Source organism: Anarrhichthys ocellatus, unplaced genomic scaffold (genome assembly GCF_004355925.1).
Source record: "Anarrhichthys ocellatus isolate YVR2014 unplaced genomic scaffold, GSC_Weel_1.0 scaffold19, whole genome shotgun sequence".
NCBI lineage: Eukaryota > Metazoa > Chordata > Actinopteri > Perciformes > Anarhichadidae > Anarrhichthys > Anarrhichthys ocellatus.
In genome coordinates this window covers 1,711,728-1,727,848 of record NW_022280049.1, presented here as the reverse complement: position 1 = coordinate 1,727,848, position 16,121 = coordinate 1,711,728, and the positions used below count along the sequence as shown (strand labels likewise).

General features: G+C 42.3%; 3 protein-coding genes across 3 annotated transcripts in view; 2 read left to right on the top strand and 1 right to left on the bottom strand.

Annotated features, from left to right (window-relative positions):
- The window catches only part of nr3c1 (nuclear receptor subfamily 3, group C, member 1 (glucocorticoid receptor)), a 16,197-nt gene extending 9,726 nt beyond the window's left edge, over positions 1-6,471 (top strand). The window contains exons 3-9 of the mRNA XM_031857727.1: positions 2,079-2,239; positions 2,465-2,581; positions 2,697-2,969; positions 3,124-3,268; positions 4,049-4,179; positions 4,763-4,920; positions 5,172-6,471. Of these exons, the coding sequence (XP_031713587.1) occupies positions 2,079-2,239; positions 2,465-2,581; positions 2,697-2,969; positions 3,124-3,268; positions 4,049-4,179; positions 4,763-4,920; positions 5,172-5,324 (1,138 nt within the window). The 3' untranslated portion in view covers positions 5,325-6,471. The remainder of the gene's footprint in view (positions 1-2,078; positions 2,240-2,464; positions 2,582-2,696; positions 2,970-3,123; positions 3,269-4,048; positions 4,180-4,762; positions 4,921-5,171) is intronic.
- A 1,797-nt stretch (positions 6,472-8,268) lies between these two features.
- On the top strand, positions 8,269-14,899 carry fgf1a (fibroblast growth factor 1a). Its single transcript, XM_031857730.1, has 3 exons — positions 8,269-10,060; positions 12,373-12,476; positions 12,651-14,899. The coding sequence occupies exons 1-3, from the start codon at positions 9,895-9,897 to the stop codon at positions 12,849-12,851; spliced, it is 471 nt and encodes a 156-aa protein (XP_031713590.1). The 5' UTR covers positions 8,269-9,894; the 3' UTR covers positions 12,852-14,899.
- The window catches only part of ndfip1 (Nedd4 family interacting protein 1), a 6,026-nt gene continuing 3,242 nt past the window's right edge, over positions 13,338-16,121 (bottom strand). Inside the window, exons 4-8 of the mRNA XM_031857728.1 lie at positions 16,009-16,096; positions 15,515-15,639; positions 15,301-15,367; positions 15,103-15,211; positions 13,338-14,925 (exon numbers count right to left, since the gene is read on the bottom strand). Coding sequence (XP_031713588.1) covers positions 15,105-15,211; positions 15,301-15,367; positions 15,515-15,639; positions 16,009-16,096 — 387 coding nt within the window. The 3' untranslated portion in view covers positions 13,338-14,925; positions 15,103-15,104. The remainder of the gene's footprint in view (positions 14,926-15,102; positions 15,212-15,300; positions 15,368-15,514; positions 15,640-16,008; positions 16,097-16,121) is intronic.

Below are 16,121 nucleotides of genomic sequence, written 5' to 3'. Positions count from 1 at the left end.
TATATATATATATGGCACTAAATAGCGCGAGTTAGATATTATTGTAATGTTTCGGACCTTTGCCCGAGGAGATTTTCTCAATCTGGACCTTTTGGAATTTTAGTTGAAGACCCCTGCTCTAGACGATACTTGGCTGTAATCCAAACAGCAGGAATTCAGACTACGGCTGTGTATTTGCAGAAATCTGGTGATACAGATTTATATGAATAATGATACAGGGGTTATGATTCAATATATTACAATACTTTAAGCAAGGTGCTATATTGCCAATTTTGTAATATAATATGAAGAAAACTGTCCTTTTTTTAAAAGAACAAACCATCATATGCTTAAATTCAGATGCAATGAGAACATTGGGATCTTCATTTATCACCGTCCCTGTTCCATCCAACATCATCATAGCCCCACCTTGAGAGGGCCCATACACTGAGAAGGTGCATATCTTTGCAAATAGAGCATTAGTTAAAAACATTGTTTTGTCATTTGATTCATTGGTAAGATGAAAGTACACCAGCTGGTGACTGTTGCAACCTACCTTCTGGTACAGGTTCAGGTACTGTCCAGAGCAAATAGTGTTCCTAATATTAACTTCACTTGCTGCTAGTAATCGGTGCAACTTTATCAATTTTCTGTTTTTAGATGAATTGTTTATGATTCTGTGGCGATCCTATAAACACTGATATTCTGATTATGGCAAGGCAACTTAAAAAAGGATGTTTATCGGTTCGCCTGTGTGTGATTGTATATTTTACATTTCATCTTCCAACCTTTTTACAAATGAATGATTAATGTGGTATCCTTCAGTACCTGTGTAGGTTTGGCCTTTTTTATTAAAGTTAGAATGATGAATCCAATTTTCCTTTTGATTTTCACTGTGACTATAACTATTTATTATAATGTTCCTTCTGCTCTGGTTTCCCACTTTAAACGATGATAAATTCACAGAATATGGAGTGTGATTTGTTTAGTGCTTCTGCGCGATGCGTCTTGAGTGTAACTACCAAAGTTGAGATTAAACTTTTGATAAAGTGTCCTCGTGTTTGGATGCATTTGAAAAAGCTAGTTTTCTGTATTTGAATGGCTTCAGTCACTGTGTTCTCCATTATATTTCTGCTCTTACGGCACAAAGCAGAGTGGAGTCAAAGACTCTCAGGAAATGGAAGCTCACTAGATAGCCACACATAACTGTATTGAGTACGAGCCGACCAGACAGACGTATTGACCACGGTGTGTTTTCAGTGGCGCTTGGAAAGCTCTCAGCCATGTCTCGGCTAGACGGCCTCCTCTGAGGTCTCTCCCTGACTACGTCTTTTCTTAATCTTGATGCTTTGATGTTGCACTCAGGTTTGTCCCGCCCCTCTACGCTCACTGACTGCCCTGCTTCCATGCTAATGCACTCATGTTGTATAACGAAGGTTGAACTTGGCTCCACCGGATCAAATCTGCATAAATGTGTTGGTGTGCAGGGGACAGTTCAGAGCGTCCCTTATCAAATACAACAGTCTGTCGTCATTGAGGGTTTGCAGACTTGTTGACACACAAACAGACGGGCGCAGTCGCTGCTCGTCTCAGGCTCTGTCCTCTCAGTGTGGGAGTTGTTTGCTGTGGCCACTGGCTCACAAGGGGGGCGTGGACCTCCTCTGCTCAGATGCTGCAGTGCCTGACATCCTCTAGTGGTGGTTGTGAAAAAGTGCATTTCAAACCGCTGTCGACTGGGTGCGGAAATGTTTTGAGGTTCCATCAGAGGAACTGTTGACACACATTAAATTTCTGTGCAGCTATTTTGTGATGCTTAAGATAATTTCACCCTTTGTCAAACAGCGGAAGTTAAGATTATAGTCAATGTTTTGTCTTTGTGGGTAAAATGTACAGCGTGTTTTTATGGTTTTCTTGCAAACGCGTTATGTTAACATTCACCAAAACTCCTTTCTGTGTATCCTTGTGGTCTATACATCCTCATAAAACACTTCTAAAGATGATTTTCCCTATAAAGTCTGGAAGCTGCATTGCGTTCAGCTTTGCAGAAGGACTGAACACCCTTTCCATTTCTCTTCTCTGTCTCCGCCCTCTCCCTCCAGCCCTAACTCCAGACAGGAAGTGGTCACCGCTACGTCCTCCACACAGGGAAAGAGTGGGATTCGTAAGATCTGCCTGGTGTGCTCTGACGAGGCTTCAGGCTGCCACTACGGCGTCCTCACCTGTGGCAGCTGCAAGGTCTTCTTCAAGAGAGCAGTGGAAGGTACAAATCCACCAGACGCCGTTACTTACCTCCCTGATTTATTCATCACCGACCTGTCACTAAGTTTGCTCAGATGCTGGACTCATTATGACTTTTAAGATGGAGGCATGTTCATTACAAAGTAAAGGACTGGGATGCTGCTAATTAGTCCCCCCCGCCCCCTGGAGTGTTTCCACAGCAGTGACGGTAAATAACAGATTAATCTTCCTCCTCTGTGTACCTCAGGGCAGCATAATTACCTGTGTGCTGGGAGGAACGACTGCATAATAGACAAGATCAGGAGGAAGAACTGCCCGGCCTGCCGCTTCCGCAAGTGTCTGATGGCAGGCATGAACCTGGAGGGTACGTATTAAACCACACCGATAACGCCAAACTGTGTCCCCTTCAGTCGGTTAATCTGCTCCTGTCTCCTCTTCACCGTCTCTCTTTATCTCACTTCACTTTTTTACTCCTGCAGCGCGCAAAACCAAGAAATTGAACCGCTTAAAGCCGAACAACCCGCCCGAGCCGACTCCTACTCCGCCGATCGAGGCTCGCTCCCTTTTACCCAAGTGCATGCCTCAGCTCATTCCCACCATGCTGTCCCTGCTGAAGGCCATCGAGCCGGACACTATCTGCGCCGGCTACGACAGCACCCTGCCTGACACCTCCACCCGCCTCATGACCACGCTCAACAGGCTGGGCGGCCGGCAGGTCATCTCTGCTGTCAAGTGGGCCAAGGCTCTGCCAGGTTAGTGGTTTGTATTGACATGAAAGTAGTTTATATTGGTACGTTTGCAAAGAGAAGGATGTGACACATTGAGGTAAATTTGCAGCGAGAACGAGTTTCACTTTAGCGTATTGTGCTTCAGTCGGTTGAAGTGTTTCCTCGTCCTTCCCCTCAGGTTTTAGGAACCTGCACCTGGACGACCAGATGACTCTGCTGCAGTGCTCCTGGCTCTTCCTCATGTCTTTCGGTCTGGGCTGGAGATCTTACCAGCAGTGCAACGGCAACATGCTGTGCTTTGCACCGGACCTCGTCATCAACGAGTATGTATCAGTCTCGTGATATTTTGTGATATTTTCACGCCTGTGATTTCCGTATTACCGTCAGTCGGGCCAACGATGTAACCATCTGTTCGTTCACGTACGTCGGCGCAGCTCTCTGCTGTGTGTCGTATCTCCAGAGAATCAAGCCACGTCTGTCAGCTGTCCTCACTAATCAGTGTTACAGACCTGATGACTCGCTTCATAAGCAGCGCTCTGACTGTAGTGAGCAGTCGGCACAGCCTAAAGCTGTAATAGGCCTTTTGATTTGTTTCCCTTTTTCTTTTTTTCCTAATCACAAGCTGAAAGTTAATATGATCATAATTAATATCTGATGATGTTTTGTTCTCTATTTGCCAGTCCGCCTCCAAACTAAATTCAGCTCCAGCTTTTTTCAGATTGTTATATTTCCATTCGATTATGACAGACTTGAAACAATCTTAATGAATTTTCAGTTTAATGTGACTTAATTACACCGCGGCATACATTTCAAGACCTTTCTCACATGTTTGTCCCCACTTTACCTTTCACCCACCGCATTACTTCACCGCTGACATGACACTCACTCATCTGAAATATGCATTGTCAACCTTCTGGAAGAATGATTTCAAATGGGATCCACTAAATTGTTTGTAGCGAGACCTTGAACATTTAATCTACGGCGATATTACAGAGAGCCGCTTGGTCTCCCTGATTGAGATTGCACAAACCGCCCCCTTTTTATAAATCACTTGTGGCTGGAGGAGCCGCCGCTGTTTAACCGCTCCTGTCTCGTTCCACCAGGGAGCGGATGAAGCTGCCCTACATGGCCGACCAGTGCGAGCAGATGCTGAAGATTTCCAGCGAGTTCGTCCGGCTGCAGGTTTCCCACGACGAGTATCTGTGCATGAAGGTCCTGCTGCTGCTCAGCACAGGTCAGCTGAACCGCCACATGTCGAACGTGCTGCTGTGTTAATGCAAATCATTGCAAAAGCCATTACTCCAACCCGATACTGTCCACAGTGGCCGAGAGATAATATTGACGTATGCAGTTCATCACATCACTGCACTTTACCAACTCACTGACATGCAAATAAGTCTTCACAGGGCGACCTGGTTTGATACAACACACACACACACACACACACACAATTTCACCACACGTACATAACTCCACTTCAGGTTATCTCCAAGGCAATCGAGTGCCGGAGAATTTAAGATGTAAACAAAGACTCTATAATTAAACTGATAAAAAACCTATTTAAAGGATAATTGCAGGCTGCTTTGGGTGTGTGGCCTTGTTCTTGCAAGCGCAATTGCTCCGTGCTGCTAAATATTACCGAGAGCGCACCCTGAGAATGACCTGATGTATATTAATCAGTTGCCCTTTTTCAGCCCTTCACTGCCCAGACGTGATCATTTAAAATGAAAAGGATGTCCATCCTCCTTTTGTGATTTGCAGGGCGTCTGTCCTTATCTCTGTCCCAGGTGTTGACCTTTTTAAGTTTCTCCCCGCAGTGCCGAAGGACGGCCTGAAGAGCCAGGCGGTGTTCGACGACATCCGGATGTCGTACATCAAGGAGCTGGGGAAAGCCATCGTGAAGCGCGAGGAGAACTCCAGCCAGAACTGGCAGCGCTTCTATCAGCTGACCAAGCTGCTCGACTCCATGCATGAGGTACAGAGATCCACCACACAGTTGTTGTTTTTCCCCTATAATGCAAAGTTACTTTTATTTGGTATCCTTTGCATAATGTAATGAGTTCACTTGAGGCTCCAAATGACGGTTGTAGTTGAAAAATATGTACCATCTCGCTATAAATCACATATTTTGGAAACCAATATCAAGACATTTTTCACCAAATGCTGAATGTGTGTTTTAGTGATAATCATCCACTGATAGGTTCTCTCGTGTGTGTGTGTGTGCAGATGGTCGGTGGACTGCTCAGCTTCTGCTTCTACACCTTTGTGAATAAATCCCTGAGCGTAGAGTTCCCGGAGATGCTCGCGGAGATCATCAGCAACCAGTTACCAAAATTCAAGGCTGGGAGCGTCAAACCTCTGCTCTTCCACCAGAGATGACAGTGCCCCGTAACAGACACAATGCCTTAAAATCCCACCACATCACCTCACCAATCCCCCCCCCCCCCCACCCACCCCTCTGAGGTGCGACGATGAAAGGAATGAGGAGCCGAGGAGAGAATGATGTTCGTGAGAGCGAGCGCGGAGACGTTTGTGTAGAAACGAGAGGGTGGGCACAGATGTTTTGTTTTTGTCGAGCAGACGTAAGATGTGTATAACAAGTAGGAAATGTTTGTAAGATAAAGAAAAAATATAATCACAAAGAAATATAGGCTAACATCCATGTTGTCTCAGGTTTCTTACCTTCAAATCCAGAACAATATCTAAGATAGATAAACAGATGTCTATGTGCAGGTTCTGATAGTATTTTCTACATTTTCAAATTAACAGTTTATACAATTTTCCAGGTCGTCGTTACCTGGGAAGGTAACCGAGCTTAATGAATACGACATGCTCTTAAGTAGGCTTTTAGACTGTATGTTGCTCATTTAGTTTTTATAGGAGGTTGTAACAAAATGTTTTATCAGTCATGCGGGGGGGGGGGCTTCTGTAAATCAAAACAGTTCTGTTGGATTATTATTGGACGCGCATCGTTAAAACACAAGCTGACCTCTCACAGGTTTACACAAGTCTACTTTAAAAGGGAAGAGAATATAGAATATGTGCCTTTTTTGCTTCAGACCTCATCTTAGCCATTTCTTCCTTTCCTGTTCGGGGCGTGCTCTCTGAAACCCACCGCGGTCTAAACCCTCATCGTGTGTCGATTGTACTTCTCGCGTTACGTGCAGCTGCAACTTTTTCCTTTTCTCTCTTTGTACCGTGTTTATCGGTGGAAGTGCGGGTCAGCTCGGCCCGTCCTCCATGTGTAGAAACGGTGAATATTCAATGCGATATCCGCACACTCAACTCCTTAATTGCGATTAGAGCACTTTGTACCCCCGCTAAAGGCTTTGAAGGACTGTGAAGAAAGACTGTTATGCTGTACCGGTCTGTTATGAAATGACTTCAGATGGAAGTCGTGAAACCTTTTTTCTATAGGAACTAGCTGGCTTTGATATTTATTTCAGACCCCACTTCTGCCCCCAAATAGTCTAGTAATGGAATGTGTTGGATACCTGCGTCGACCAATCAAAGAGAGGGCATATTATGTTCTGTTTGCAAGATCATGCCGCGTTTAATTCATCCGGAAGACTCATTTCTGTGTTTCTAACATTGCTTACAATTGGTTGGAAAATAACCGTCTAGTTTGTTACACTGACAAACATGCAGTCATGATTCTGCCACTGATGATCCTTTCATCACCAGTATATTCATGCTCGTAATATGCCTCTGACTTTTTAAAGCCGTTGCATTGTTGCTATATTTGTCAAAGGAATTGTTTTACATTCTGGGAAATGCATTTATTTGCTTTCTTGCAGAGGATATTGATTCTACTCTGTAACGTGTGAACGGTAAATGTGCAGCTGGAGTCGTCGGTTATAGTTCGACTTCGCACAGAGACAGGAAGTGACTGACTGTGCAAAGGACCATGGGTTCCCCTGGTTTTCTGTCTTTATGCTAAGCTAAGCGGCTCCTGGCTGTAGCTTCCTATGTAACGTACACTTATGAGAGCGGTGTCCGTTTTCTCTACAAGACAGTGAAGAAAATAACCACGTTTTCCAAAATGCCTTAATTCTTCCTTTTAAAATGAACGATTTGTACGATAGACAGCTTGTGTATACGGCTTTTTGGATCAGGCAGATTCATTTCCCTGTAAAGCTCCCACAGCTGCTGATAACCTCTGACCCTTCCTGTTTAAGCCTTCTGCTCTTTTAACGCCATGTAGGCACCTTGTCCACACGTCTGTCTTTAGTGCACTTACATGTCTGTCTGTCCGTTAGGTAGTCCAGCCCCAATGTCTGAGAGAACTTAGCATCCGTCACCTCGCGGAGTCGTGTCACAGTGGAAGTGTAGCAACTGGGGAGGCGGGCAAAATGGATCCTTTTTTATTCTCTGGGAACTATTTCTGTGCCAAACTCCAGTTCTGTCTGTTTTCAGTGGCGCTGAAAGCTGGTCAGTGTTTGCATCAGTAGAGGGAAGCTAGTTCCAGCATTGAAGCTTCTAAATCGTCCCAATTATCTGAGCTTCTGTCCGCTGGATTGGGATCGTTATTAACGAGCGATAACTGAGCTGTATTTGTAACACAAGGCACTCGCAGAGTCACGGAGGTCTTTCTTTGTGTGTTTGTGTACGTGGGGGATTTGGAATGTGCTCAGCTTGTCATGATGCATGTGTTTAAAGCACAATATAATCCAGGTTTTGATATGAATGTTAATCTTAGAGGAATTAGTTTAACTAAAAAAAGAAAAATGCTTTTGACAGATTAAAGATGACGCCCTGCCGGTTTAAGAATAATTGGATAAACACGCCAAGTGAGCGACTACAGAGTACTCATTTAAAAAATGGGAAAATGTCAAATTGTTTTGCTCTCGCTAAACTATCCCAACTACACATGTAGAATCACTGATTATACATTTTGAAGCGCTTCCCATGCTCAGGTTGTTGAAACTTAATATCTGATTCGTGTAGTACGTGGTTGTCCATGTGAAGTCGTTTTTAATGTCCCGACTTTAAGAACCAAAAAAACGGTCAGTTTGGATTCCCACCATGTGTCTGCTGTGATTTATGGTGTATTCTTCTGTCAGGATTGTGAAAGTTGTATTAACGTGCTGCCACCGTCATCATTCATAGTTACCCAGGCTCAGAAAATTATATATATATATATATATATATTTTCTTTCTTTTTTTTTTTTGGATAATTCAAAATGGTTGAAAACCATCCTCATGAACTGCATAGGGGTTACCCATGGGTTACTTTCACATTCAGTGTATCCAACTCTCTGCTGCTGCTCATTTAAACAGATATATAGATATAGATAGATATAGATATAGATATATATATATATATATATAGATAGATATAGATAGATATAGATAGATATAGATATAGATATAGATATATATACACACACTTGCACACTTGCCTCTTCTCACTCAAAAATGTATCCTTGATTACTTTCTAGTATATTTTTGAGGACAACTGAATATGCAATAGAAACGGCAGATTATCTGTCACCATCACATAACCAGATGTGGTAGCGTCCTCTTTTTTTTTTCCTCCAGTCTTTTTACAGTATAAGCTATTTGCATACACGAGACTTTCATTCAGCATATCTCTGCAGGACAGATTTTCAGGAAAAGATACACTTAGTCAGTAATCGGTCTGCACAGACTGCACACAAAAAGCCTATTTTATGTTTGACTACAAGGTGACCAAAGCAAGCACGGACAAATTCAACATGTGTGTGTGTGTGTGTGTGTGTGTGTGTGTGTGAACGGAGTCGCTCCTGGAAGACAAATGTACAGTTCTTTGTTTTGAATTTAGACACACTTTTTTTTTTTTTTTTTTTTTTTTTTACTCTTTACTCTAGGGTGACGGCTTTGGTCAAATTGTTTAATACTGTGAATAGGATAGGAGTCGGGTCTTTTTCACACACAAACTGTTTGTGAAAGTAATCAACCAGCTTGGATCTAAAAAAGATTTGCACTACCTAAATATTGTTTGAAAATCTATTTTGTATAAAGCATATGCAGACATTAACTTTTCAGAATTATCAAGGGCAGATCATGTTTAACTGGTATATGCTTTCTCTAAAAAAAATAAAGTTTTACTTAAAAATAATTTGAATATGTATATATATAATCCATTGTAAAGAAAATGTGTTGTATTTGTCTCCAAATAATAGTTTTTCTATACCTAGACCTCTGTATTATTTCTCCTCTGTAGTGTGATTCCTCCGTTGATTAAAAGTCAAACTGTATGTCTTTGTGTGGTACTTCTCCAAAACAAGGAGCTGTATGCTGATGTTTGCCATGATCCATGACACTGAACTATGGAAACGGTAAGCTCGTTGTGTGACACTTTTCGTTATAACAAATAAATGTGCTCTTCCATTCCGACACCTGGTTCATTGACTGCTGAAGAAGAGTTTACTTCTATTCTCCATCTTTATGTTCAGTGTGTTGAAGCACATGTAAACATCTGGCATCAGTCCCATCCCCACGAGAGAGGTCCGTGCAGGTACTGTACTTGTGTGCAAATGTGAGTTACTTGTACTCCAAGAGTATTTCATTTTATGCTACCGTACACTTCTACTCCACTACATCTTAGAGTCAAATGTACTTCTTACACACCTTCATTTGTCTGACAAATTTGGTTAAAGATATTTTTATGTCAGTTTAGAAAATATGCATTGTTATAGATAAAACTACCCAGCTGTATATACAGTATAACAAGTATAAAGTATGGTTGTCTGTAATGGTCAGTGATGACACCTCGTCCCATGGAGGTTGAGGCCAAGAGTCGGGGACGCGCATCCAGCTGCCTCTGTGATCACTGCGCTCGTTCACGAGCATGTAAACACCTGACTACCACTGCAGGGGACCGAGCCGCTGACTTTTCCTCATAACACAAAGAAAAAAAAAAAAAAGCCTCCCTGTTGATTACACAGCAGTGTGTCCTCTGAGCGGGATGACGGATGAGGAGGTGTTTGCATCAGAGGACCAGACGGTGGACAGCGGCCCGCTGGGGGACTTCAGGCGGAGGACTCGTCTGTACTGCATGAATGGCGGATATCACCTCCAGATCCTCCCCGATGGGACGGTGCAGGGCCAGAGGGATGACGGGGACGTTCACGGTAAGACTGCAGCACAAAGCATGATGCGTTCACTTCCTTTAGGCTACTGCAGGTGTGTCTCAGTCAAAGCGGAGGGAAAGAGACGCGTGCACTGTACATTGTTTTAGGGGGTATGGAAGCCAATTGCTGACATTTTAAATGAGTACGCAGCTCATTTTAGGCTTGGAAAAGATAGGACGTCCCAGTTGTGTTTTGTACACGTCTATTTGACTTTGAAATAATGTTTAATGAACTTACTGCAGGAGGAATAAGATGCAAAATGTCAAACTGGAAATGAAAGCCGAATTGATTATGCACATAAAAACTATAATGGTGTAAAGCACATTATATAGAGAACTAGCACACCCTTTAATTCAGAGGTATGGCCTATCGGTCAATATGTATTTTCTAGAAAGTCAATCTTTCTGCTCGTGATTGCAAATAGTCCAGAGAAAAGAAGAGCTCATTGCATATAGGAAGTCAAAATATAGGCCTTCTCAATAATGTTTGCGGCATGAGCTTCATATATTATATTAAAGGTCATGAAATAAACTAGTAATATAAAACTAGAAAATGAATTTCCTGCAGAAAATGCGTGTAAATGTTGACAGCTGAAATTGCAAAGCATTGCTGAAAATACAGAAGTATTAAACTGCAAAGACGTTGCACTGGACTGCTGAAAAAACCTCGAAACTGAAATGTAAAACTGGAAGAATTGATTTCTGAACTGCATTCCCTAAAAAAAGCTAAGAGCTGAATACAGAAAAGCTGGAAGCTAAACTGTAATACTTTTAAAAGGTGGAAGTTTCAATAAATCAAGTGAAAAGGCTGAAAGAGGAAATGCTTTTTACTTTAACGGGTAGAAAAAAAGTTGAATAAAAGCATAACGATTTGACATTTGAATGGTTTCTTTGAAAAATGTAGAGAAGAGGGAAATGACTTTGTGACCCATTTAAAGCTGAAATGAAGTCTGCAGATAAAAGTCTGCAGAAGTAGAGAGAGACAGAATAAGGTTATTAAGAAGGGGGGACAATGGAAAGAGGCTCTTTGGCCTGCTGACTTCTCTCTGGGGACAAACTCTGAGAGTGGAGAGCCCTGATTGGAGGATACGGTTTAAGAAGGGGCGTGTCCATTCCGTCTGACATGGATAGGTAGTCGATGGACAGCTGCAGGGATGACGTATTTTTTAGGCCATCCACAGAAGTAAGCATTGCACAGGTTCCCTCAACAAAAAGCCGAAAGTATTTTTCTATTATATTTAGGAGTCTCCCCGAAAATAAGCTTTGTGGCTTTTTAACACTTAACAGATTAAAAATGAATAAGATGGGTAAATACTGACATATTTTATATTGCAGAACAACAAGAAACACCTTTTTTCAGGCATCTAACCAAAAAAGCATTGGCTTTGAGATGAGGGAACCGGAAATGCCAAAAAGCTGATTTGTTTCTGTGTTTTCGGACTCATTACTGCACACATGAAGTGGGTCAGAAGAAGGGAAACTGAAACTGGTGTAGTTGGCCCTTTTCATAGCATGTCATTACCGGGTAAACACAGGTGTGATTGATAACATTAGTTATAGCCCTGTTGGGCCCTGGTATTGTGAATTCTGGCTCTCTGTAACGTCTGACACACTACATAGAATGGGACCATAATTAATCTTATCAATCACACATGTGTTTACCCTGCTATGACATGTCAAAATGGCTGCTGTGAAAAGTACTTATATGCTCAAATGTTCTAGTTCCAAACCATTTGAAGACTTTTAGTACTATTGCTGTCTTTAAAAGTTTTTAAAAAACAGATAATGTATGAAAGATTACAAGGTTTTAGTGGAGTTTTTGGCTGAGTAGAGAAAAGCCTGCAAATGTGCATCTCTTAAGTTTCTGTGTGTGTGTCACTGCACTAAAGGTCAAATGACCTTGCAGTGTTCAATAAAAATGCAAAGGACTGTGTAAAGAAATGGGAAACTGTCTTATAACCATCACGCGTCAGTGAAACGAACAAGAAGAAGACTGCACTAATTAACTCCTCTCAGTCACCTGTGTCTGTCTGACATCAATCAGAGCCACGGTGACGGTAACTGCTGAGACTCTCCTCGCTCATTACCCTGCATCCCAGACAAAAAATATGTATCATCACATGCGCTAAAATTAATTTCTGCGCCATTCTGTTTACGAGACATCTGAACGTTCATTTGTCAGCTCACCAACACGACAAGGACACTGACACAGAAGTCTCAGATTTGTAGGTGCCGTTCATGACCTATATACTTGTACAAGTGAGTTGCTGTGTTATTAATATTCACAATATTTTAAACGTGTTCTTCTTACAGCTGTGTTGAAGCTCACAGCTGTGGACAGAGGTGTGGTGGTCATCCAAGGAACAGAAGCCGGGAGATATTTGGCTATGAGCGACGAGGGCTGGTTGTACAGTTCAGTGAGTATCTACAATACACCCGATCATGTATGATAGTAAATCAGTACAATAAGATGTAGATGAATACTCCATGATATATGTTAATTATTCATTACTCTTTGGTGATTATTTCTTAAACACCCCCCAAAATGCTATCAGCTGTTCTGTTTTGTTGTGTGTGTGTTCACGTCTCAGCCCACAGTGACTGATGAATGTTACTTCCTGGAGAAGCTGGAGGAGAACCACTACAACACATATGCAAGTCAGAAATATCAGGAGAGGAACTGGTACGTAGCGCTGAAAAAGAACGGAAGATCTAAACTGGGTCCAAGAACTCACATCGGACAGAAGGCCATCTTCTTTCTGCCCCGACGGCTGAGTGACTCCAGAGAGTGACGACAAGCGGCTCATCTCACAGTGATACCTCGAGCTAAATGGATGCCATTTCACCGCCACAAGAAGAAGTTGTGTGAAAATGGTTCATGAGGCACTGCAAAGTCTTTGTAAAATGTTAATCTAATGCATACTTATTAGGGCAAGGACCAGCATGCATCAGAGCTACAGAGAAGTGCCATGTTTCTGTCCACTAACACAGCATCCCGTTTCAGTTGGAAGCAGGTCTTCTTGCTGCACGGAAGAAAAAGTGCCGACAAGTAAACGGCATCTGAAATAGTGGTTCTCAGACTGAGGGGCATGTTGGATGAGAAGAAAAAATATGTATTCTTAATATATATTCTGTTATTATAATGCAATGTACCGTTAAAGAGACATAAAAGCTGTCACTCTGTTGCCTCGCCAATAAATTAGCTCCACAATGCTGACCTGTAAATAATATAATCGTGTGTGTGTGTGTGTGTAATACAATAGAGACAACTCAGAAACGACGCATTAAAAGTGACATTTATTTAACACTAAACATTGTCTGTACAGTTTAATAACAACAAAACCTCAAGGTTGCAGCTCTACATCACATAGAAATAAGCATGATGGGTGTTTTATCAAAGCCATGGCAGCAGAATGAAGTTAACAGACTAAAACCCACATGAACTCCTTCCATTGATGGGTGGTTAGATCATGAACGACTGTCTCATCCTGTCGTGCTGTTTCCTCCAGAATACAAAACAGAAGCCACTGCGTCAGTCATTCCGTGTTGTATGTCTGTGACTTCGACCAATGATGGGAACATCCTCTGGGTTTTATTAGCTATGTTTCTAAAAGTGCACCTGCATACAACATTCTTTGATATAGTTTTAATACCCACAAGATAGCAAACAACTTACACCGTATTAATCATGTTCAAAGAAAGGAAAAACATTTCTCTTTCCCGTCTGTCCATTAAATCTCACGGCAAAAACCTACCTGAAAAAATGGAATTTGAGTTAATTTTCAGCTTTTAGATAATTTGATCCAAACGTCTGAGCGAGATCAACAGCAGAAACCCAGACAGCCTTTTTTTTTTTTTTTTGTATTTTTAATCAGGTCACAGAGCTTTTCCACTGACAATGAATGAGATGCCGACTCGCTGAAGAGCCATGGAAAGGTCAGGCTGTTACATCTACATGAGCTTTCTGAGGACACGAACCAGAAAATGTGCTCACACGCCCAGAAAAATCCTCTGCTGTCCAAACACACGGTCGACCCTTAAGGCTGCAGGGTTCGTCCCGTTACCGTTTAGTCATCTGGTTTCATTATGAAAAGCTCACGCTGGATCATATCTGTAACCTAAATTACATTTCCCAGGGTTGGTAGTTTACCTGATTTAATGTACAACTAAATATCTAACAGGCAAATCATAACCAATACATGATGTACATTTTAATGTGCTCTACTGACACCGTGTTTCAATCACAAGCATGTGTGTTTTAATATGACCGTGCCCTTAATGGGCAGTTTCTCACACGTTAAAAGCAGCAAACAACACTGCCCCCTCTTGGTTAAAAAGAAAAGGGCAACACTACTTAAAGCCAACAGGTGAGTGAAATAACAGCATTTACAGCCCAATGAAGTCTTTGCTTTTTAAGTGTATGTGGGATCTAAATACAGCCAATAGTCGTCACAATAAAACTATGATTAGTGCAGATTACAAAGTGTGTTGCATGCTGTGGCAAACCTACCTGTTGTGTTGACCTGTTGGCTTCAAGTGTCACCAACATGAGACGCTCCCTATTTATCGACCTTAAGGGCTGATGCATGCTCGTACGCTGCCATCAAATGATATAAGGCGTTACTTACACAATATAGACAGAGACGTAAATAGCACTTAACATTCGCCACGAATGAGTACATCAAGGGAATATTACCGTTAACCATTTTCCATTAATAAAGTTTCAAAACAAAAAATAAAAGAAGTGATATAATTCCTGAATATCTCATCGAGAGTCGTCTTCGTCTACAAGTGGTCCGGCTGACTTCACTCTCCACAGAGCTGCTGCTCAGGTTGGTCACGTCCAGCTCTGCCACAGACGATGCCCTGGGTTCAGGTTGAGGTTCAGGGAAACATGAACAAGTCAAGTCTAGAAATGGACTTCAGAAGTATTGCTGGAATATTTAAGGACGTGTGTGAAGTCTGTGGTTCGTCAGTGGCTGTGTGTACATGCACATTATTAACTCAGACTGACAACATTAAGGCTTTCACTTCAGCCAGTACCTCTAGTAGATGAAGAGCACCCTTGTTCGGGGGAGAGTGGCATAGGTGGGGTCAGCCAGCTTACGCACTCTAGAGTAGTTAACAAAGCCTCTGACGAACAGCATGAAGCCTGCGGGGCAAAGAAAAGATATGACAGGTAAGACAATTACCTAAATGTAATCAGTGGGGAATAAAAATAAAACAATGTCTCTCACTTACCCAGGGCCAGGAACACCCACCACAACCAGTACTGTCCATCAAAGTAACCTGGGAAGTAGGTAGAAAACTGCAAGACAGAAAAGAAGAAGTTCCAATTTTATCAACCCATAAGTGATCCTAGAATGTTATCCGAGACCGTTTCCAGAGTCTTTTAGTACAGCGATACAGAAAAGAAGTTGGTGGTTTTGGTGAACGTCCAGTAAACAGCTCTTACCCGGACGATGAGAACCCATTTGATGAGGGACAGACCGAAGCCAGAGATGGCCCCGTATCGACCGGCGGCTGATGTGGTCAAACAGAACGACAAGAAGAACCCGATCCAGTTGAAGAGGAATGCCACTGGTGACAAAATATAATAAATAAGTCAAAGCATGAGCAATAGAACGTGGGAGACATCACACTCCTCCTCCTCCTCCGTACTTTGCTGGAAAACAAGCGTGTGCAGTGGGTGTACTTTGCACCGAGCACATCATGCGACAGCCTCTGTGAAGATGCCGAATTCAGTTTAGAACACAGTAAACCGAGGCCTTCATTCAAGAGCAACGACACGACAAATGAAAAAATTTATCTTTTTCCATGTTCAGTGACCAGATTTCTACAGATATATCAATAACTAGTCTGATTACCAGTCGGCTCTATGAAAGTCAGTTTAGTGTCGATAGAAGACGGTACACAGGTGAACTGTTGAAACACTGAACACGTTCTTACTGAAGAAAGTGAGCATGAAGATGCCGTCATTTCCTATTCGCAGCTGGTCAGCGTCTTCAAAGTCATCCCTGGCCACGAAGTCGTCCTCCTGCACAAACGGCATGAAGTGTGTA

What these genes read in the sequence shown, in the direction of transcription:
- fgf1a (XM_031857730.1), top strand. Translation starts at nt 9,895, where the DNA reads ATGACGGATGAGGAGGTGTTTGCATCAGAGGACCAGACGGTGGACAGC. An exon ending in GGATGACGGGGACGTTCACG is followed by an intron (nt 10,061 to 12,372) that starts GTAAGACTGCAG and finishes TTCTTCTTACAG; the next exon opens with CTGTGTTGAAGCTCACAGCT. An exon ending in AGGGCTGGTTGTACAGTTCA is followed by an intron (nt 12,477 to 12,650) that starts GTGAGTATCTAC and finishes TTCACGTCTCAG; the next exon opens with CCCACAGTGACTGATGAATG.